This window comes from Astatotilapia calliptera, chromosome 17, assembly GCF_964374335.1.
Source record: "Astatotilapia calliptera chromosome 17, fAstCal68.1, whole genome shotgun sequence".
NCBI lineage: Eukaryota > Metazoa > Chordata > Actinopteri > Cichliformes > Cichlidae > Astatotilapia > Astatotilapia calliptera.
The window spans coordinates 7,302,892-7,327,161 of record NC_137438.1 but is presented as its reverse complement, the minus strand read 5'-3'; the positions used below and the strand labels follow the sequence as shown (position 1 = coordinate 7,327,161).

Here is a 24,270-nt window from a genome sequence, read left to right as displayed (position 1 = left end):
ATGCTTTTAATGACGCCTCCGTATTTTTTGATTTCTGTCCGTTCTGTGGCTGGTCCATCACATTATTGTGTCCCCAGAAACATTTCTGGATTTTGTTTTTTCTACTTCTGTTTTATTCAACTTCTGTTGTGTTTTCTACGCTTTTGCTGCATTTTTCTATTTACTTAGTGTTTCCTTAACTTGCAGTCTGTTTGACCTTTCAGGGCCACCATATATGGGGGTTTAAAAAACACTATTGAGTAGCAGCCTAGTGAGAATTTAACTGCTTCTCTACTTCTTTTGCACATCATTCTTTTATTACAGCTTTACAGAAACGTCACTTTTGCTAATGAGAGTTGGATGGTTTACAAGAGATGGTACAAAGTGCGAAAAGCACTAATTTTACTCCACAAGCTATAAAAATTGCACACACATTCCCCCATCCTGGTTTGGTGTGAGTGTGAGGTCAGTAGGTTACCTCTCTCTGTGGAGTGTTAAGTGACTGAAGGGCCAAGGTCAGTTAACCCCCTTTCCCTGTCTGTGCAGATCTTAAATGGGCTTTCCAGACATGGACACACACTCACACACACACTCATGCACACACACACCCACACTCACACACATGACTACCAGGGCAGCGGTCTGCATACTGCCGATTCCTCAGAGATAGGGTAACTTTACAACTTAATGCAGGTTTAAACAGATTTTATCCCCGGAATATGTAATTTCCTACTAAAATATGCAGTAATAATGACTTCATGTTGCGGTGGGCCTGCAGAGGGCTTAGCACCCCTTCAACAAGCCGCAAATGCACAAACTGATACTCCTTTGGATGTTTTTCACCCTTTTGGGGAAGAGCCGCCTGTGTTTAGGTGAAAGCAATAAAGGGAGTGTCTGGTAATTGTAAGCAGTAATAATTGAATAATTTGAGAGACTTACAATTGGTTAGGTTCCTGCCATTTTTGAACGTAATGAAGCGGAACATAAAAAAAGGTAGCTCTGGCATGAGAAAACATACACAAACGGGATAAAGAGCGAGGGCTGGAGTGTGTCCAGGCAACCCAGAGGTTAGTTTGGTTGTGCGTCACAGAGAACGGTGGACACAAACATCCACACTAGCATGAAGCCACACACAGACAAGCAAATGACAAGGGAGAGGAGACGATCCACCGCAGTGCAGCCAGATCCCCGCGGGCAAATTATAACTACTGCAAGTCAGAACGCCCTAAACCAAAGCGGCTCCGCTTGAATCCCAAGTCGCCCTCACTGGGCTTCCTGTATTTTAGCTTCTTTCACTGGTTTCCAAATCAACGGAGCTTCCAAGACCATGTCTAAGAAGATGATTAAAGCATCTCGTCTGGTAGGGAAGGAATGGATAACAGCATGTTCGAAGAGCGATAGACACATCTACGAAAACCTAATCACTGTGAGACATCTGAGGTTTTCCGAAAACCTCTCTCGGTGTTTTCTTGTCCATTTATTTTCTCATGTGTTTGTGTGTGTCAGTGTAAGCTATCCCGAGCAGGGGAAAGCTAAGCGCGGTTGCTATTTGTGTAAACAGTGAATAACTGTTCAGGCCTTTGATTTTACACACTAACGCCACGGGCCCTCTGTATAATGTTTTATAACAGTTAATTACAAAGGGAGCCTTCTCCGTTCCAGACTCGATCTATAATCCAGATATAAACAGAAAGACGAGCCTCACCACAGAGCCTAAACAAGGTGCTGAAGACACTGATGCATTGTCCAATTACATTTTTTCCGACCTCATTATTTATTCAGGGAAGTGCTTGCTGAGCAGCCATGGTCTTTTTCCACCCAACACCCAGGTTAACATCCACAGTATTAAATAGAGACTAGTATTTACCAGACCTGTGTGGTAAATACATTTGCACAATAGGTGTGTAGAAAAGATATAGAGTTCAACTCATTCGATTCATATGTAATTCAAGTATTTATTTACTTTTTTCACGCTCGAAATAAATAAATAGGGAGATGGATATAAATGGAACATCTAGCTCATGTGAGCCACATGAAGCAACCCTGAATTGGACAAATGGAAGACGTTGGATGGGTGGATGGTTGTTGAAGAATGGAAGTACAAAAACACCTACGTACATGTTGTTATTACCTGGTTGGACCCCATTATAACCGTCCTTTCAAAACAGCTTTAATTCTTGGTGGCACAAGATTTTATCCATACTAGCGTGAGAGCATGAAGCAGTTGGTGCACATTTTTCTCCCCTTCCACCGCATGCCAAATTGGACTGAGATCTGACAGTGTTGTGTGTCAAAATCCCAGTATATCAGCAGTTTCAGCACATCTAGCACCAACAACCATGCCACAGTCTTTGTTCAGCTTTCTTTTCCATTCCAATGCTTGGTTTGAATTTCTGCAGCTCATCTTGACCATGTCTGCATGGCTAAAGGGTTACTGTCATGTCATTAGCTGATTAGTTATTTGTTAATGACCGGTTGAGCAAGTGTACCTAATAAAGTGGGAGGTGAGTTTTATATAAATTTGAAAGCATCCAATAAGAGAACAAGACTGATCCTATCCATACTAACTATTTTGGCACTGTTATAAAAACCAAGCTAACACTGCTTTATGTTTTCAGGACGTCTCACTCGAAATCCCAAATGTAAATCCACACGGTGGTGCTAGGAGATTGTCAAATACATAAGGTAACATAATCCAACATCTGCATATTATTGCATGGTAATCCATCTAATAGGTGTTGAGATGTTTTAATTTGAACCAATGTGGTAAACCATCAGACTCAAACAGCAGCTCTGGAGTCATTCTGTAAACTAAAATTAGGATTACAAGGAAAAGAACATGGACATATTTACAATATTGTGTCTTGAGCCACTTCAAATTTCTTTATGTTTTGCTAGCAAAATTGGAAATAGGTGCAGGGATATATTAAAACATGTGCAAGCCTACATGGAAATAAAGTATAGAAAGCAAAAACAGAGTTTGTACAATTGTAGTGTGAGAGTCAGTATTTGGTATTTGGCCACCTTTATTTTTCATCACTGCCTGAATTCCCTTTGGCATCTTTCTTATAATTTCTTTAAGTAGTCTTCAGGAATAGTTTTCCTTGAAGGCCATTTAAGTTTTTTGTTTGATGTTGCTAGATAAATGGGAACAATTGCTACAGGCTGCTAGCCCAAAGTTGCAATTTCAAATTGGTACCTTGCGAAGTTTTCGATTATGTTTTGACACAACACTGATTCATCATTTGAGTAAGGTGCCTTTTTATGCTTGAACAAGCCATAGGTCAGCAGTCAGTTGCTTGAACTGGTCAGGTGCACGGACTACACTGTGAAAAAGCAGCCAATGTCCAAACAACTGTGAAAAAGCACCGAGAATCGTTGCTCAAGACCATTTTAATAAACATCACAAGAAAGTCTGGCTCCTAGAAGCAAATTCTAAAGAAATTAGGAGTGGCTCAAAACCTTTGCACTGTACATTTTCAGTTTTTCATAGGCAGAAACACACGTGCTTGGACAATGAAACATATAAACCACAAACTGATGATAGGATGGAGTGGGCTCGTTTTGATGTCTTCTCTCTGATCTCTTGACTAATACTGTGTCAGAACATCAGTACAATGACACAGACACGTTCCGGGATTTAAGGGCTGTGGTTTAACACAAACATAGAATTATCAGGAAAGGGAGAGTTTTCAGTTAAGGAAGAATGTTAAAAAATGTTGAGTCAACTCTGAATATCTCTAATAAGTTGTTCAATCTGGATTTTTTAAACCATATTCATCAAAACGACCAAAGTTCTCAGGATTTCCACAGATTCCGCAAACTCTCCCAGTTCCACTTTCCAATGTGATGACTCGTCTTCACTCTTATCTGCTTTAACTTTTCCGTGACGATTTTTATTCATTAGTGGGACACATGGCAGTGAAGATAACTGTCCGACCAATGAACACAGAACATGAACACAGCTCAAAAAGGCTGTGACACGAATGAGCACACACTTTCTTTACTCCAGAATCAGAATCAGAAAGGGGTTTATTGCCAAATGTTGAGCAGGTTTACAACATTAGGAAATTGCTGCGGTGCTTCAGTGCAAACATGCTGTCATAAATAGCACTTAAATAGACATGGAAAAAAATAAAAGTAGGGATAAGAATTAAAAGTGCTACGTGGAAAGATATGTGCATGAGATATACATGAGATATATACATGAGAATAAGAATTAAGAGTGCTACGTTGAAAGATATATACATGAGTGCAGGTGGTGATCAGTGCCAAACATAGAATGATGCAGTGAACACAGCGTAGGGTCATGTGTTAGTGGCGGGAACAGTCATATGGTTATTGTTCATGTGTCCAACAGCAGAGGGGAAGAAACTGTTCTTATGGCGAGAGGTTCTGGTGCGAATGGACCGGAGCCTTCTGCCTGAGGGGAGCAGGTCAAACAGACTGTGTCCAGGGTGAGAAGGGTCAGCTGAGATCCGAGCTGCACGCCGCAATGTCCTGGAGGTGTACAGGTCCTGCAAAGATGGGAGTCTGCAGCCAATCACCTTCTCAGCAGAGCGCACAACACGCTGCAGTCTCTGTTTGTCCCTGATAGTGGCTCCAGCGTACCACACGGTGATGGAGGAGGTGAGGATGGACTCGATGATTGCAGTGTAGAACTGCATCATCGTCCGTGTTGGCAGGTTGAATTTCTTCAGCTGCCTCAGGAAGTACATCCTCTGCTGGGCTTTCTTGATGACGGAGGTGATGGTGGGCTCCCACTTCAGGTCCTGGGTGATGGTGGTACCCAGGAAGCGGAATGAGTCCACAGAGGTGATGGGGGTGTCAGACAGGATGATGGGGGGGAATGGGGCTGTGTGCTTCCTGAAGTCCACAATAATCTCCACTGTCTTCTGGGCATTCAGCACCAGGTTGTTGTGGCTGCACCAGGACACCAGACGTTCAACCTCCCTCCTGTAGGCAGACTCGTCCCCGTCCGAGATGAGTCCAATAACGGTGGTGTCATCTGCAAACTTGATTAGCTTGACAGACTGGTGGGTGGAGGTGCAGCAGTTGGTGTACAGGGAGAAGAGCAGAGGAGAAAGAACACAGCCCTGAGGGGAGCCGGTGCTGATGGTCCGGGAGTCCGAGACATTCTTTCCCAGCCTCACATGCTGCTTCCTGTCCGTCAGGAAGTCAGTGATCCACCGGCAGATGGGATCAGGCACATTCATCTGGGAAAGCTTGTCTCGGAGATGGTCTGGAAGGATGGTGTTGAAGGCAGAGCTGAAGTCCACAAACAGGATCCTGGCGTAGGTTCCTGGGGAGTCCAGATGCTGCAGGATGAAGTGTAGGGCCATGTTGATGGCGTCGTCTACAGACCTGTTGGCTCTATATGCAAACTGCAGGGGGTCCAGGAGGGGGGCCGTGAGGGTCCTGAGATGGGAGAGAACTAGGCGCTCAAAAGACTTCATGACCACAGATGTCAGAGCCACGGGTCTGTAGTCATTTAGTCCAGTGATCCTAGATTTCTTGGGGACAGGGATTATGGTGGAGGACTTGAAGCAGGCAGGCACATGACATGCCTGCAGTGAGGAGTTGAAAATGCCAGAAAACACTGGGGCCAGCTCGTTTGCACAGTGTCTGAGGGTGGCAGGAGACACACCGTCTGGGCCGGGAGCTTTCCGAGCATTCAGGTTCTTAAACTGCTTCCTCACATCTGCTTCATGAATATGAAGAGTTGTGGTGGGAGGAGGTGGTGTGACAGAATATGACAAGCGGCCTCGTCCTGGTCTCATTTGAGGATTAAACTTTGGTGTAGGGTTCTGATAATGAAAGAAACCTTTAAGCCTTGAGGATATAAGCTCGAGTGTTTCCCCATAAGAAGTCTGTGATGATGGGTTTGTGCTGAGTTGTGGGGTAAAGGGATGTGAATCTCAATGCTCTTTGTTGGAGCATGCTATGGAAAGGAAAGGATTTGAGGATAATGAGAAGGGGGAGGGAAATCGTGATGACACTTTAGATTTTAGGGTTTTGTTTCCATTAGCTGCTCTGGGTGCTGAGTGAAGAGGAGATGAGCTGCTAGCAACATGAGGTCACAGCTGTTGTATCCTGATTAGGGATGCCCCTAAACTAGTTTTTATTTAATCACTCTCATCCTGGTTTGACAGGAATAATAAATGCTTTGACAGAATCAGGAGGTCTAACATGACCAATAACTTTTTGCTGCTCTAAACCTGCAAATTTAGTTGATAATGTACCTTTTTGTTACCAACCCATTATACATATTACGTTGTATAAATTCATAATTGTCATGTAAAAGAAGCCAAAGTGCAATGATGTGCAAATCATCTAAAGAGAGTCAGAAAAGAAGGTGACTGGTTGGATATGCCCAGTAAAGCTCATGAGTTGTATTGTATCACTTGAATACAACTGTTTGCAAATTTATGTGTTAGACGCTATGTATGTTTGCAACAGATTAAAGATGCCCAACAACAAATCAGACGGCACGTGTGCATCTGGAGATGCACAAGTGCATCTAAGTCTCCGTTTTTCAATTTGTCTGTGCAGCAGGTGAAATCTACACGCATTCGTCAGCATGTTGGGCTCTCTCCATTGGTGTGCACTCGTGATTTCATTATCACAGTAGGGCTGTGTAATGATCTCTTACTGACAGGGAGCCAAAATGGCCACCAGAGGCTGAGGCTGACTGGGATCTGTGGCTGCCAGTGGCCCGTGACCACACTGGGAATGAACAGCAAGTGAGGGCAAACTGAGGCACTGCATCAGGATACAATGGAGAGAGAAGGCCCTCTTGGTCATCATGTTACTGCTGCTCGCTGACTGCAACAATAGAGGCTTCTGTCAGAGAGAAGGAAACTAACAGAGCGCTAAGAGAAGAAGGATGTAAGAACAAACATGAGGGATTAATTTGAGCTGGTGTGCATTTTTTTAAAAAGGGAAAAAAATAAGGAGGCTTCTCTGAAAACAAAATCAAAATCACAGTTTTTTTCCATCCAGCATAGCAAAACTTTGGTAGTATGGTCGAAACTGCCTGAATGCTAAGCTTGATTAATATAGCCATCAGTATGAGGGTTTATTGGGTGCCAAAACCATGAATGAAGCTTTATAATACTAGGAGGAAGAAGGTTTCTTCTTCTGTGGTTTTGTATCACAGTATTAATATAAACAGTAACGGGGTAAACAGTACAAATGGGGAATTCAGTGTCTGCCGTTTACAGATGATCCAGCTGTTATTTTACTGCCTGCCTGGCTACCCACTCAGTCTGGTATCATTTAAATAAATGGGGAGGCTGCACTTTTAAGCACACAGACAGTGGGTCTAAGGCAAAGTGTATAAAACATGGATGTGTCACTGGTTTGGTTTGTGGACTACTGTTTTGGAGCCTCTATGGCCTTTTAAGAGACAAGTAACCAAACACTGGAGTGACCATATAAGCTGTGAGCTAATGCTAGCTAGGTTAAAAAGGATGATGCAGTGGAAACCAGCTAATTATGTGCTAATATAAAAAAAAAATCTCTCTCTCTAGATATTTATCTCACTGCGACTGTAACCGGGGTTTAGACATTAGAATTCTCTCCTAATGAGTCATATTTAAGGTGTAGCATCTGTGCTCCACTGACCAGCAGAAAGGGTACACTTCTGAAGAGACCAGGTGCCAAAGAATCAAAACCAGACATTTTGGAAAACTGTGAACAACTTCACTTTAAAAAAATTTCCTCTTTTACAAGAGCAACTTTGTATCAATAAATATGGAAGAAGAGTGTTGTTTACATAAAACAATGAAATAAGACAACAAAATAGAGAATTATTCCGAAACAAAGTTAGTTACTCAGTGGCTTTGACCCTTTGAATATTTTTACTCTGGCTTCATTTTTCAGTCTCATTGCTTATCACTTGGTCTGAACATAGTCTACAGTCGCAGTCTTTGTTTCTCTGCTAATGCCAAATATAGAATTCTTGCACATACTTCAACTGATTTTTACTGAAAAGCCAGTGCAGTGATTAGTGACTTTGAAAAATAAAAGCTAAAGCTTTCATTAAGCTGTCTGTTTGAATAACTCTTGAATTGAGATAAAACCTAGAAAATTATTTTTGTAAAACACTTCACTGAATGCAACTTAGATACTTATCTTGTCTATAATAACGCAAAAATGACTCCCAGATATAGATGCTGGTGTTGCACTGCGCTCTGCTATAAGACCCAGAAAAGTTTAATACAAGAGTTCAACATGCAGGAAAGGAACCGACATCAATCCCATCACTCCTCACAAAACTCCTGACCTGGTGACATCACTTTCCCAGAGGGCAGAAGGGACTCAGAGGTCCTGGAGGGTGGAGGGTTTGGGCAGTGAAGGTGTCAATCTGTCTGTCAATTAGGAGTATAGGAGGCAATATGTCTGCTTAAGCCTGACATAAACCCAGTGGTTTTTCGGCAGACGCATACATACAAGCAAACAGAGCTCAGGGGTCACAGAGTCGAATTTGCTGCCTGAGGAGGAGAGGGCTGGAGGGTTTTCGCTTGAATAGCCACATGAATGCCTTAGCAAAAACTATAACCCAAAGCAAAGGAAAGTAAAGGAAAAAGTGTGATGAAGAACATTAAAAGGAGGGTCAAAGATTAATAAAATACAAAATACAAAGAACCTGGCAGCTCTGATATCTGAAAAATAGAAATGTTGATAATTTTCAGAACATCTAAAGTCGTTTAAGCAGGAAGGACCAGCAAAATGGGAAAACAGCCTTATAATGTTTGACTTCCATGTAACAAAAAATTAGGGCTCTGAATTCCAAACTGTCAGTCGAGTATAACAAATACATCAGTTCGTAATTTATTTTCGTAAGAGGTCTTCTCCCCCCGGAGAGCTATTACAAATTTTATTCTTGTTTTCCATATCTCTGTTGCAAATAGATTCCTGACTTTATCTTTTTTCTTAATAGCATTCCTTGAATTGACTCCAGGCTGCCAGCAAACATCCGTGTGGAAACAATAATGACGAGAGAAGAAAGGAAAGCAGAAAATAAAGAAGAGTGAAACAAGACTGCCAGGAGCAAACCTGCTTCTACCCCCCGACACACAGATATACACACACACACACACAGATATATACACACACACTTTTGTGCATGATTTACGACAGCTTATAGCCTAGATCACAGATCCCAATCTGAACACACAGAGACAGACACTTAAAAAAGACAGGAGGACACATGTTTTGGCTAACTGGCTACTGACGGTGCTTAAGGAACAAGAATGTGCATGTTTGAACACAAGCACGGCTTCCTGAGGAAACTGAAATAATCCTTGATGAGAGCGAGTAAGAATCACAAAAGACACGGAGAAAGGTAACACTGTTGTGAAGCTCATAAATAATCCGTCTTTAAACACACTGGGGACTGTATGACAGAGAAAACACACAAAAAGACTTATGTTCAGTTTAAGGACATCCACCTTAAACGACATTCCTGTAACTAAACAAAGCTTCTAATGAACTGCTGACAGTATCTTCTGTATGCCTTTGTCCACTGGATACATTTTCTGCAATTCCCACGGAAAAAAAAGTATTACAAATGATAACACACTTTATTTATATAGCACCTTTAAAAGCAGTTTACAAAGTGATTTGCCAAAAGTGCAAAGCACTTTAGAAAGGTAGAAAGGTTTCAGGTGAAAAGGAAGGTGAAACTTAAAATTATATCTACTGCAATGTAAAAAAACCCAAACAAACCCTAACATCATTAACCCTTTCAAAATTCGCACTAGCGAAATGAAAATGTCAGGGAGCTATACCTGAGCCTGTGACTTTAAACACTGTTCTGGGGGTTAGAAAGATAGTCTAAGAAATACATTTGAGAAAAGGGATACTCTTCAACTGCATGTTGATAACAGATGTCATAAAATACATGTAGATTTTTTCTTTCTTTTCTTTTACAGCCTCTTTTTAATTTACTGCTGGATATATTCAGTCCGGGTGCGGTGTTGAATTTGGCTCTTTGTCCTTGTAGGAGGTGATAGAGTGAACAAAGGTGCAGCATGTTTGATTAACAATGAAGACCAGATCCTCTGTGCTAAAGTTTGCAGTAAGAGCAGTTAAAAGGAAACAACAGTAAAAAGTGTCAGAAATCAATATGCAAAATACTGGATTTTGATCCCAGTCACTGAAAATATATCTTTGGTTCACTTTATAAATTTCTTTTTAGGATGAATGAACAATTATTACCCAATGTGATCAGGTGGAACCCCCTTTCCTTTGCTATACACATCAGTCGTGTTGCTGTTTCTCAACACATTTTACATTCAGAGTATCCAGGCATTTTGTCTGGAGTTCCTGGGAACTACAGGCAAGTAGTAATATGTTGATGAAACTGAAGCACACAACCAAGCTTAAGGAATGTGAGTACAACAGAAAATATTTATTGGAATGCTCCAGCCATAATAGTACAATATTCACCTGCTGTGTGACAACCGGTGTAAAGCACAAATCTTGACACGGACATAAGAACTTACAGGCATACTCAAAAATGGTTTTGCTGAAGGTATTTTAAGGGATATGACTTGTCTTCAAGGTCCAACCTTCCAATAATAAGATAAGTTAAGGCTCCTGCACTCGTGGAAACAAACACAACTATTCATTTGGTGAAAGCGCCAGGCAAACCCTCTCACAGCTGTCGTATATATTTACAATGTGCTTGATATATGTGTACGTATGTGCAACTTTGTGTATGTTCACAGAACCTTTTTGTGATGGAGGAAACATTATAGTATTTCAACAAACCAAAAGGTTTCTGTGCATGCACGAACCTCGCCGACTCACACGAACTGCTTATCAGCCGAAGCTGCATTATAACAAAGTCAAAGTCCCTCTAGAAGCAAGCCAGCGCAAAACACCACTAGACACATATTTGGGGATTATTCTGAAGCATTAGCTAAATTAACTTTAATTTGATTGTTTACTTAGACATGGAAATGGCATGTATGGAATCACAGGTCAAATCAGATGAAAACTGTTTAAAGTGTTTGCTGGCTTGGCTGCAAAAACAAACCTCCTTGCTGTTTGGGGGATTTCCCCATCAATTTAAAATAGGAATTCTTTGAGTTCTGTGTTTATACCAAGAGACATGAAGTCAAAATGATCTCCTAATAGCAAATAATTTCACTTTAGCTCTTATTGAGGCGGTCGAGTCCTCAAGATTTTCTGATTAACAAATGCAAATGCAACTTTTTTTTAGATTCTAACATTTTATAAAAAAAATGGATATCCTGATATATCTCTGCTTTTCCACATAGTACTACATGGTGTATATAAAAAAATCACTTAACACACTTAAAATAAATGTATTGAGTGGGTTAACTTTTGGAGGCTTTGTTTATTTTTATTTTTTTGGACTGACGATGATGTGAAAGTGTCAAAGTGTATCGTTAGAATGTATCAAAGTGCTACAGAAAGCATTATCAGTGGTCAGACAAAGCAATGGCTATGGGGAAGGGTGAAATCAAAAAGGTATGCGATCCCAGTTGTAATGCATTTGGCAAATTCATTTGTGACTCATAAGACTCAGTCATGAACATGGGTGTCTGTGTGTCATTTTTCACCACACAGACTAAGAGTTTTCATGCTAAGACTGGGTCAGCAGCATTTTATAAAGTCCACTTTAAAATTGCTAAAGTGCAGGAGCAGTGTAAACTCTAGGCATACAATATATCTCTTACAGTCTTTACAAAAACAGAGCTGAACACAGGCTGGAAAAAGAAACATAATTTAATCAGTTTTGTCACCAGGCTCCAGCAGCCCAAATTTGCTCATACTTGACCTCACCCTATCCTGGCCCACCTAAGATGAGTTTGACATCATTTCACAGCAGTGAATGAATCTGATCAAAACAGAAAAACATACGTAATCTGGGCTCTCTGCCTCACAATGACACTAATAAAACTGTAGAATTGGTCCAGTGAGGTTGCGTTCATCTAGCTTTTCAAGAAAATCCAGAAAAGGAGACTTTATCAAAACCCTGAATGGCCTTTGGTCACATGCATGCAATTTGGTGGGCGCCAGGACTAATAAATGCTAAACTGATTGATAAACTGACCTGAACTGATGGAAGATAATAACACTCTCAGCGCAAACTGCATTGATCACATTAAGTGCTGCATGCCATCTGGCTTTCGCTGGCAGGACAGCGATCTAAACTGCTAACAAAAGCGTCTATATAACCTCGAAATAGACACAACGTACACTGTGCCCATTTGTTTCTCTCACACACCACCAAGGGCAAAGAAAGAGCACTTTCTCTGCATACAGTTCCCTTTTTTCCTGTGCAAAAGTGTATATGTGTGTGTGTGTTCATGGGAGGTTTAGGGCAGAGTTCAGGGAAAACCCAAATACCCTGTGTAGACCTTCTAACCCTCAGGGAGAAACTGTGATTCACAAAATATCTCTCTCTCTCACACACACACACACACACACACACACACACACACACACACACACACACACACACACACACACACACACACACACACACACACTTTGCCAGATCTGACCTTGACCAGACCTGCCAACGAGATCACCAACACACATACACAAAGAAACCTGGGAAACAGGAAGTCGGCCTTGTCCAAGCATGTGTGCGAAAGCTCCGTTAATAAAGAGTGGTGTATGAAAACTCATGTGTGTAAAGACAGACGTGTGTCACGTCTAATGCCTAATAATGTAAATTGCTTTAATGGCTAAGGCCGTCTACAATTTATGCCCCCCCCCCCCCGAGTGTGTGGGGCAGGATTTAGGTGGGGCTTGTGGGAGGGAGGCTGTGGTGGGATCTCTGATTTCAAACAGCCGCTGGTGCTCTGGGACCAGGGCATGTCAAAAGGGCCCGTCCCCGATGAGCCATATTAGGGCCCTGATCCCCAATCAATCAGCACCACGCTAAAAAGAATCCCAAACAAGACGGCAATTAAGCCCCGCCGAGGACTTAACTAAACACGTGAGAGAGATAGGCTTTGTAAGAGCAACTCTGTGGGCACTTCTTTGACTCAGTTTGTGAGTGTGCATTTTTTGCACGCCTACTTGTGGGGAAAAAGGCCCCAATCTATGCAAAGTACAGAGGTTCAAAATGTCCCTGCAGAACAACCTTTGTTTTTCAAAGTGGAACAGTAAACACACTCATATTTGAACACGAAGCATCAGAGCGCCTACCGATTATGTTTTGACGACTAGACTAGAAGCTGAGTCTGATATGCAAATGCAGGTAAAAAGGAGACCTTTAATATGCTATAACTTGCTTTTTCACCTGGTGAGGTGACCACTGAACCTTTAACTATAATGCCCTTTTTTGACAATTTCACCAGTGAATTATATGATACACACCCCAGCTTATTTTAATGGGGTCAGGCTGGAGGATTTGACTGGCTTTCATTGAATGACCCAAACATGGACAGAATACCTTTTTATAAATTTCGCCAAGAAAGTTTCCCCGCTTCATGTTCCACGTTTTGCAGATGAACATAAGCAAATAGGGGACTGTCCACCAGCTACTGCTCTTACCCCAATTAAACTGCAAGCAGGTTGAGAAAACTCACAGAGCCATTTGCGTGCAAGTCCGAATGGCAAGAAAAAAGACTTTCAGTGTGACAGATGTGTTCCCCCTACTCCTAAAATTAAAAGAGAGAGAAGAGCCCCATGTGTTAGTCTGAAGCGCTGAAGAAAATCAGCATGTGGTCGAGAAGAAATGCATCCAAAAATTGAGAGGGCCTGTCATCCCCTCAGTCTGAATGGGTGCGATGCTTGTGGTGTAGAGCAAATCATAATCAGTCCTGGCCAGCATCAGAGAACCGCAGCCGTGTTGACACTGGCACCGAGGTGCGAAGAAGTGAAACCAAAATCCAGGGTTTCTTAATACAGCACACAAGTTCACAGTCTCAGTAAGAGTCTATTGTGACCAAAAACAGCACATGCACTATGCTGCGGGCTGGGGGGTTTAATGGGCGAGTGGTTTTGAAATGGCGGGCCTGCATATCTCTCTGAACTAACAGGACACTTTTTTGCACCTCGTTTCAGAGTTAGCATGCATTTGGGGTTTTGTTAATATCAAATAAGGCAACTGGTTAGCCAAACAGCATGTTCACCTTCTTCCTGAAGTTAAGAAATAACGTTGGTATGCTGAATGCGACTCTATCGCCAGGGGTTGCTAGCATGATGACATAAATAAAGGAAGCAGCTACCTCGGCTTTGTCCAACACCACAGATTCACATTTTATATGTTGATTGTGTTATCTGTAAAACTGCTAAAGTGATTTAAAACCAAAACCCAGATTGTAGGGTTGCAGGAGGTTATGTGTGGTGCTTTCTGGGAGTCCTGAAGGCAGTTGATGCATTTCAGTGTTTTCAATGGACTAAACAAACAGTTTGAATTTTGTTTACTTTGGACAGCAGCAGGCTGGCTCATTCCCTGTTCTCAGTTTTGATGCTAAGCTATGTTAACCAGCTGGTGCAGATTCACATTCATCAGGCTGGTCTACTCATTGTAAGGCACCTTAGTAGCTGTGCAATAACAAGAGAGAGTTTTAAGGAAACTTGCCATATGTGGAAAAATGTAATTACCCAGAGTTTCACTGGAAGGCAGCAGATAAAATGTGAATGCACCACATAAAACACTGCAGTCAGTGTAAAAAAAAAAAGAAGCTAGTAACCACAAAGACAATAGGTGAGCCTAAACTCAAAAGAAATGCTTACTGAGAAGATAACACCCTACAGAAACGGCCCTATACTGATTAAACTACGTGACTGCGGTCTCTTGTTGCCTAAGAGCTGGAAGATCTTGAGAGGGAAATACAAGATACAGCCTTGAGCTGAAAATCTGTAATAGATTCCCTAAATAATTATTCAATTTAAAAGCTTAATTGTGGTTTAATTTTGCATGCTTTGCTGATCGTTGCCAGATTAAAAAACCCTCGACGGCATCGCTGTATCCTCCCCCCTGCTTGCAGAACACACCTAGAAGGCAGTGCCGTACATCAAGTGTGCAATTACAAGCCGTATTAATAAATCGGTGCCAATTACATAGATATTGCAAGCACAAACATTTCATAACAGCTGCTCTACATGAGGAAGAAAAGACTTTTCAGGGTCTCAATCAGTCTGTTTTGATTACTGCAGGCGCACGAGCCTCGTCAAGCTACAGCATCAACTTTGTGTGGCATCTTCAAGTCATTACACGTTATGAAAACGACTTCCTCAAACTAATTTGTCAATCAGCCCCGGCACCGTGGGACACACACACGCCACGGTCCCGTCTATACAAAGTCAAATTGCGCCTGGATTTTTATTTTTTTTTAACCCTTTGATGCTTTGAGTGTACAACAGGATTGCCAGCAGGCTAAAAGGCGGAGCACGCCTCCGGGCCGTTGTCTCCTCAGCTCCAAGGTCGATTTAATCTAGTGTGTTGACAGCTGGCTAATTACAGAGCCTTATACAGTGTGTTGGTTGGTTTCTTGCCACACAGCCACATGCACACTGAGATACAGAGGACATATGTATATACACACATACACACACACACACACATACAGGAAAAGTTAAGACTGAATGTGCGTTTACACTATATTACAGTTAAACACACCTGATTGGAGCAATCACCTCAAGTCATCAAGTTACATGTAAACGAGAGATCAACCGGCAAATTAATCGCAAGCTTATAAAAAGTAAATAAAGATATTACACACACACACACACATATATATACACACTCACTACAACAGAAATTTTGATACAATAAAGACTTTCAGCTCTTGATGGACACTAATGATGAGTAAACCAGCACAGCGCGTCCTTCATCGAGCGCATTCAACCGTTCACTTCCTAAAAAGGGGGATACGTCGAAGCGAGTGAAAGGAAGATTAAGTGTAAGCAATGAGCAGAAAGGTTAGAGCTCTGACCAAATAAAAAAAGGAGCCAGAGAAAACAGAGCTGAGAGAATCTGTTCTCTGTTAAACCTGCCTCTCTTTTATTCTTCGGCACAGAGTGGACTGAGGAGAAAGGAGGCACAGGAGAGGGAAAGGAGGAAATAAGAAAAAAAGAAAACAGCCATTTTTGTGATTTTCTTAAGTTTTTTTTTTTTTACCAGCGCCGAGAGAAAAGCAGCGGGGGAAACTTTTGCGAAATTTAAACAGCCTCGACAGCCGGGGTGCAGTGTTATTAATCTTTTCAAACAGCGAGAAAACCCCTGTATTATAAACACAGACAGAGACTCTGGGATCGGCGGCTGTGTTACGTAAAGTGTGTTTATTGCTTCTGTCAGATTAAAACTGTGTATATCCAGTAAGTCAACATCTTTATTTTGAGGGGGGGAAACATATATAAGCTGCTGTTTCTGAAAATCTGAAAAGGAACTAGGAAATAGAATAGAATAGCCTTTATTGTCATTGTACAGAGTACAACGAAATTGGAGTGCCACTCCCTTGGTGCAAGTTTCAATAATAAATATAAATGTAAAATATAAAAAGTACAAAAAAAAACAATCGTAAGTACTCAAACAATAGTATGTACAATATATACAGGATAGCAGCATTAATATAATGACAGTATGAATAGCAGCATAATATAATGACAGTGACGGTATGGAATAGGTTCAATTGTTTTTGTGCTTATTTACTACGGTGATAGCTCTGGGAAAGAAGCTATCCCTGAATCTGTTTGTCCTGGTTTTATGTGACCTGTACCGTCGGCCTGACGGTAATAGTTCAAACAGTTGGTTGCTGGGGTGAGAGTGGTCCTTGATGATATTGCCAGCTCTGCTGAGGTACCGAGAGTTTGCAGTGACCTCCAGGCTGGGCAGAGAGCAGCCAGTGATCTTCTGGGCTGTGTTGATGACCCTCAGCAGTACTTTCCTGTCTGCAGCTGAGCACCCTGCATACCATGTTGTTATGCCGTACGTTAGGATGCTCTCTATGGTGGCTCTGTAAAATGTCACCAGCAGCCTCTCCTCCAGGTTAACCCTCCTGAGCACTCTCAGAAAGTGGAGACGCTGCTGGGCCTTTTTAACCACCGCTGTAGTATTTGCAGTCCAGGAGAGGTCATCAGATATCTGCACGCCCAGAAACCTCATGGAGTGTACCCTCTCCACACAGCTCCCGTGAATGTAAAGTGGGGCCGGGTCTGCTCTGCCCTTCCTGAAGTCCAAGATAAGTTCTTTAGTTTATCTTGGACTTCAGGAAGGGCAGAGCAAATAACCTGTAATCTGTAGGAAGATGGAAAACACATCCCAGCAGACACAAAACACCACCGGCATTTAACTTACGTTAGTTGTGTTTCTTGTCATCTAGTAAATGTATGATCAATATTATTATGGCTTTGCTTTTGGTCTCCACCAGTATAGAGGAAAAATATCTGGTCTGCTAGCTGCTAATCACACCTGTGTGCCTTTCACTTCCATGCAGAAACTGTATTGTGGGTTTTGGGTCAAAGCTCTGCAGAACTAAAAGGAAATGTAGAGTTGGGTGATACCTCTGTGGGTTTGGCACCAACACAAAAATCTTTCAGGTTTTATATTTTACAGCTGCTTTAACCATATGAATGATGCAAACTTCCAAGTCATGCATTCAGTGCCTCCCTTTAGTGTTTTAACATTATAATTCAAGTTAAAAAAGGCATTTAAAGATCAGGTTCAGCCTAATGTGAGTCTCGTTCGAATGCAGACAGAAAAAGAGAGTAAATAACTGCATCTTCCACTGTTTTAGGCAGCTTTATCGCAGCGTGGGGACTTTAGATGCTAGCTTTTTCTGGGAGTATTTAACTGCCTCTGATGTGAGCTTACATCGGAATCTCACGCTGGCTCACGCGGCTAATCACACCTGAGCGCCCCCGACCCCGACCGGACTCCGGCATCAAAGAAAAACATGCAACTCCCAAATGTTAATGGTGCCATCGTCCTCCTACTCTGCTAACAGTATTTGTCTTTCACTCCCTTCACCCCACTCGCCGTGCATAGGCAGAAAAAAAGGGAATGAATAAAGTTGGGGCGCTCTAATTTTGGCAGGCGAGACTTTTCCCCCCCTCTCCGTGTGTTTGTGCAGGCTCTGTGAAAACATCTCCAAGGTGGAGAGAAGATGGAGGAGAATGTCAAGCAGGAGCCCTGACACAGTAATCTGCTTCTTAATTATGGTAACTGCTGATATAATAGTGGACTGTGGACTGAATCAGCGCTTTAGATTTGATGCGAGTCAAAAGTAACTCACAGCAATTAGGCGTTGAAGCTTAACTTGGACAGATGACAGGTGGACCTGAAGGCACATTTTCAGATATTAGAGGAAAATACACCATGCATGGCTGTAAATATAAAGCTACAATGTTTGTACAAGTGAAATGGCTTCGATCAAAGGCTGGAAACACGGACATAGGAAGCCTCAAAAATAACACTTTCAGCTTATCACTATAAAACAATTAAAAATACAGTTCATATTGTTGTGCTGCAATTTTATTGTTGGACAATAGCAAAGGATTTCTGGTCTGCACTCGGACAAGTTAGGCCCACACTTGTCTGTTGCAACCACAGGAGTCGCTCCCTGCTGGCCACCTGCACTGGCTGCACTGGCCGCAAGCTACGTCGCGTTTTACATCGAATTTCTAAAATTTAGAGCAGCGGCGCTTGCTTGCTTCGCTGGTGTATGAAAACACAACTGATTCGTGCAACATATCCATCACATAAGACAAAATAACATTACAGGCACTACCAATGAACACTAATTTACAGTAAGTTAATATTAAAAATGTACATATACACTGTGGTGGGGTGTGGTACATGGCTCAGCTGTAGGGGAGGGGTGGTGTCAGGGGAAGGCTGACTGACACAGCTGATTTTCATGGTATAATTATGCCTTCCCTATTTGAGTGGGATGCCGGGACCTGACAGGAGAGCTGTGTGTACTACACAGGAGAGAGGCGGCTGTAAAGCAGTGTGCTGTGGGTCATCATGTACACATAACTCATCTCATCCAACTCTTAGCAAAAGTATCCTAAAATGACAAAATTTGCGATTAAGAGGGTTGCGAAACTGGCATAATGTTTCGGCTGTAACCTGAAAATTAAAAAATTTTCAGGTTTCCACTGTTCCATACCTGGAACAACAGAAACAGAAAGAATAAGTAAACAGACATGCCACGCATAGCCACATATCCATATTTAATTACTGACCATCTATTGGTGCTGCTCATTTTTAGCTGTTGGCATCTGGAAAGACAGAAGCCCTGAAATATCTTCATTTCACCAAACCTTTAACATTCCAAAATGCCATGCTTTAAACTTTAAGATGTCTCTTTCCATCTCTCAATCATCTACGTGTCTTTCCCCCCCTAATTTCAGACCTGCTTTACTGCACTTCCTTCCTCTGGTCTCAGGCAGCTCCATTCAACACAAACTGCTTGGATTGTGAGCTGAAACCTCGAGGCTCTCCGCACTAAAAACCAAACCCTCGGGACACACACTGTAATCCTTTGCACACCACAGAGTGTATACTTTTTAGTTCGGCTCAGAGGGGATGGAAATCTCAGCCCAGGCTGAAGCAAAGGCAGCACAGAGGACCTGAAGTTTGCGTTCAGGTTCAACAAGGTGGGTGGCGAGAAATTTTCCCCAAAATTTATGAGCAATACTTGCGGATAATTCTTCCCTACAACACCGCTGTCACTTTCAGCTTCTTGGGAGCAGGAGGTGAAAGAAAGAAAAAAAAACAGTGCAGGGTAAATGAATACAATTCACACAAACTGACAAGCTTCTAAACCAGATGTCTTTCAGATAACTCTAAAGGAGCAGACGTTTTGATTGTTGAACAGCTGTGGTATGAGGTAACTGGCCAAAGGTCACCAAGTGTCATCATTAGGTGAACTTGTCTTCTTGATGGCTGCCACCCTAACTTTACAGCTAATAAGCTGGCCGTGACACTAATGATGAGCAGCAGCCCGCCGCCACCGCACCTCCACTGTTGTCAAAGGAGGCACCTGTCTATTTAAATGAAGGCTGTAATGACTGTAATGACTCGAGCTCGCGCTGCTTCCGCTTGACTGCAACCCTTTCCTTTAAAAGTCGACAGAAAAGAAAACAAGGTGAGGAGAAGGTAATTTCTTCCACACCCATGGCGTACAATGTGTCTAGTTTGTTGAAGAGCTAACTCGATGAGCTTTTCAAGGCTCAGGCTGATCACTGTGTTCTGCTGGATCAAAGTTTTCTTTGTGCCAACTTTTATCACTAGTATAAAGCCTTTGAAAGCAGTTTATAAACCTTAACAAACGTTACCATAAAATGATGTGTGACTATGATGCAAGAGCAGAAACCTCATGGTTTAAAATGATACTTTGACAATGAAAATAAATCTTTTATACATAGCATATGGGTGTATTTTAACTAGAATGCTTGAAAATTGTGGTTTTGTGTGACAACTGGAATGTTTGGCACTGTCCCAGTTATAATAACATACACTTGTTCAAGTGCTAGTTTCAAACCAAGCATCCAAAAGGGGAAGAACGGTGACTTGAACGTGGCATGATTGAAAGAGTTGATCAGCTGGTGTTTTTGCATGCAACCATCTCTAGGGTTTACAGAGAACGGTCTGAAAATGACACACAAAAAAAGAAAATGCCTTATTGGTGTTAGAGGGCAGTGGAGAATGAGCTAATGGGAAGGGAGAAGTAACACAAATAAGAAAAGATACTTACTTTGTGACTATAAGGTGACAATCAACCGACAACAAGGAATAAAAGTGTCACGGTTCTGGGTCCGTCGGACCCAGTAGTTTGAGTTTTATTATGTTTTGGTTTTAGTTTGCATCAGGGATTGTTTTCTTGTTCTCTTGTAGTGTTGATTATGATGATGTTTATTATTTGAGTTTCATGTTTCTGTGGTGTTTAGGATTTGTTCTTCAGTTGTGTCTGCTTAGTATTTGTCTAGCTCCATGTGCCATTTTCTGTCTGTCTCTCTATGTCGAGTTTGTGTCTTAGTGTGATGGTTGCTTGTTCCTGTTTTATTGTGATGGTCTGCGTCTCATGTGAGTGTGTTCAGTTTTACCTTTGTCTGGTCTTGTTGATTATTCCCAGCTGTGTCCACCACCTGTGTGTAATTCCCCTGTGATTCTCTGTGTATTTAAGTCATGTCTGCCGTCATTGTAGTTGCTGGTCCGTCTGTGTATTCCACCCTGCGTCATCTGTGTGTTTCCCTGCTGTCAACCGCCAAGTGTTTCTGCTCATATTCAGGTTCGTGTTCTGTAGTTAGTTTGTTCCCAGTCTAGTTAGTCATAGCTCCCTTTGCCGTTTGTATTTACTTTCATGCTCAATAAACCACCTTCACACCTTCACGACTGCCCGCGTTTGGATCCTCCTTCATTGCCTCCACACGGCTCACCTCACTCGCCGTGACAAAAAGTAGGTTTTAAAAAAATAAAAAGAACTATTTAAACGAAAAACCTGTTATACCCAAAATATGCAGAAGAGCATCTCTGATCACACAACACAAACATTGAAGGGCTACAGCAGCAGAAGACCACAAAAGGTGCCACTGCTGTCAGCTAAAATCACAACTCAGCAAAATGGGACGACAGGAGATTGGAAAAATGTTCGAAGGTCTGATGAGTCGCAATTTCTAACTACAACGCTCACACTGCATGGTCAGAATTTTCTATCTTGCCTTGTACTAATTGTTCAAACTGCTGGTGGTGTTCTGGTTTTTCTTGGCACAAATTGGGTACCTTACCACCAATTAAGTATTGTTTAAATATCTCAGCCTGCCTTAGTTTTCCCCTCATAGCATAGTTTCAGGAAGGCCATGGAAACATTCCTCCTCCCATTTTTGTCCATATTGACGTGACAGCATCGTATAATCGACCATACTTTGCTCATCAAGAATTAAAGCAGTTCTGAAAGCAAAAGAGAGTCCGATCAAACTCTAGTAAGGTGTATCTAATGAAGTGGCTGGTGAGTGAATGTCAGTATGTAGCAGAAGGAGGCTAAAATCACTTCCTCCTACTTGAAATCTCATTCAATTTTCCATTTCAGTTTATTTCCAGCACGACCGTACTGCGAAGCCAAAAGTCTCTTTGAAATTTCTTCTTTTTATTGATGTTTCCCTTGAGAAAGTGCATTGTGATTCTTTTGTGAACCAACTGCATCATCTGTGAAAGCTGTAATTTGGCTGCACAGGAAGACACCAAAAAAAACATGTAAACAAAAAGAAACGGCAGAAACAGATGTTTTAAGAGGGAGCGGGGCGCGTGTGCACGAGGCCGTGCATGAGGCCGCGCTCATGCCAGCGTGTGACTGGATATACTAAGTGTCTGACATGCGTTTTGTGCCAGCAGTTTTGATTCACAGGACGCCGCATGGAACATGGCAGCGAGCCTCGCCATAATGTCATTGGGGAAAATCATCCAGCTTCGTCTCTTTTGATCCTGCAAGAATCAAACGAACTGAAAAAAATTCATAGAGGTTTTATCCAATAACCGGGGAGACGTTAAAACAAAACGAAGGAAGCATGCCAGACACAAAGAAAATTTTGATTTGGGCAGCGTTAGAGTGCCAAGAACATGAAAATGTTTTATGGAACGTATTTTGATGCTGTCTAAAAGAATTTTGTAGAACTTGGTTTTTATTTGCCACTTAAGGCCTCCTTTAATTTTATTTGCATGTTCATATTAGAGGATTGGCATTGTGGGTGCGTTTGCTGCTGGTATCGAATTAGGTGACTTTAAAGTATCATTTAACAAAAACCACTTACAAAATATGCAAGTCTTTTTAGACAGCATTATTTAAGGGAGAGTTCAAGTAATCGACCAAGGTCACCAGAAGACAGAATTCATTCTCGCTTTATACTCCTGGATCTGCTCTTTTCTGAACTCAGCTGTTTCTGTCAAATTTTAAGGCCCACTTACAGGGCAGAATGACTGTAATCAGAAGTTAGTGAAGATGGGCTCTGATTATGCAGCTACCTTTGGAAACTATTCTAATAGTTGTCAAACACTATTGTTATTGATGTATATACTGAGGGGGGAGGTTGTCAAACTTCGTCTTTCTAACTTAATTATAGACTAGAAATCAGATCAATGCTTTCAATGCATTTTGTCTGTCAACACAAAAAAACAGCAGGTCCAATTTCATGAAACTTGGTGGAGTGATGCACTGTGGGCATTCTGTTATGGATCTGGATCATTTTTATTCGTTTTCCTCTAAAACTGAATGAATGGCACAGGTTTCGCATTTGTTAACATTATGAACCAAACCCTGTTTGCTCATTAAAGTTGTTGTGTGTGTAAGTGAAGTAACCCACTTTCTCCAATATGAGCATCAGTGTATTAGATGCTATATAGAGACAAAGCACTGTGTGTGTCAGTGTCTGCTTTGGGCCCCAAACTCTGCGCGCAAGTGTGTGTGTGTGTGTGTGTGTGTGTGTGTGTGTGTGTGTGTGTGTGTGTGTGTGTGTGTGTGTGTGTGTGTGTGACGGCCCAACAGTCCACATTTCAAACCGTGGACTGAAATATTCAAATATGGACCATGTGCGTGTCTACAGTTGGGTGGAAAAGCTTTCTAGAACAAGAGAGATCTGAGCTTTAAAGGCTCATATTAAATATTCATTTAGTTCCCCATGAGACCTGTACCAATAAAATGGAAAATTACAGACCAGGCCTTGTTATAAAGTGAGTGATTACTCAATGAATATGCTTTATAGGACGTCTTAGGGTAGCTCTTTGCAAACCAGCATTGAATTGCTGTAGCTGGACAAACAAATCATCGCTGTGTTTTCCACTTTCAAAACTGCATGTGCAGACTTCAGTATGAAGTAGGAATGCTCCATACACTAATATGTGTCTTTAGTTAAAATAATTATCAGAGTAAATATTAAACAAAATTACAGTGTATATTATCTTTTTGGTTCATAAGACCTGCAAGTTGCATGTTTTACTAACCTAAACCGATGAGGTGCTTGTGACACATGCACAAGCAGGTCTTTCTTTAGTTTTAAAGTTCCAGCAATATGTAAAATGCAATTCTCTCATAATCTGCAAGTTGTCTGTGGGATCTGCTCACAAACGAACTTATCTGAAGCTGTCCCTTGTATTGTGGTAATGAATAGACTGACAGAGAGAAAAATGGTTAGAGGAAAAGCGACTTACGTGGGCTCTTTTGGCAGAGACGTAGGGAGCGGATCTGGATCTGGAAAAGAAGACAAGGGGATTTTTTTACTACAGGATAAACAATATTGTTTCCAGATTTTTCTCTGTGCAAGCTGCCAGCTACAAGAAGAATCAGCTGAGATGAG

The 24,270-nt window shown here is 41.8% G+C and overlaps 1 protein-coding gene across 2 annotated transcripts in view; it reads right to left on the bottom strand.

Moving 5' to 3' along the window:
- The window catches only part of LOC113009498 (receptor tyrosine kinase-like orphan receptor 1), a 142,838-nt gene that overhangs the window by 16,691 nt on the left and 101,877 nt on the right, over positions 1-24,270 (bottom strand). For both annotated transcript variants that reach the window (XM_026147809.2, XM_080292009.1), the window contains one exon: positions 24,125-24,164. In XM_026147809.2, the coding sequence (XP_026003594.2) occupies positions 24,125-24,164 (40 nt within the window). The remainder of the gene's footprint in view (positions 1-24,124; positions 24,165-24,270) is intronic.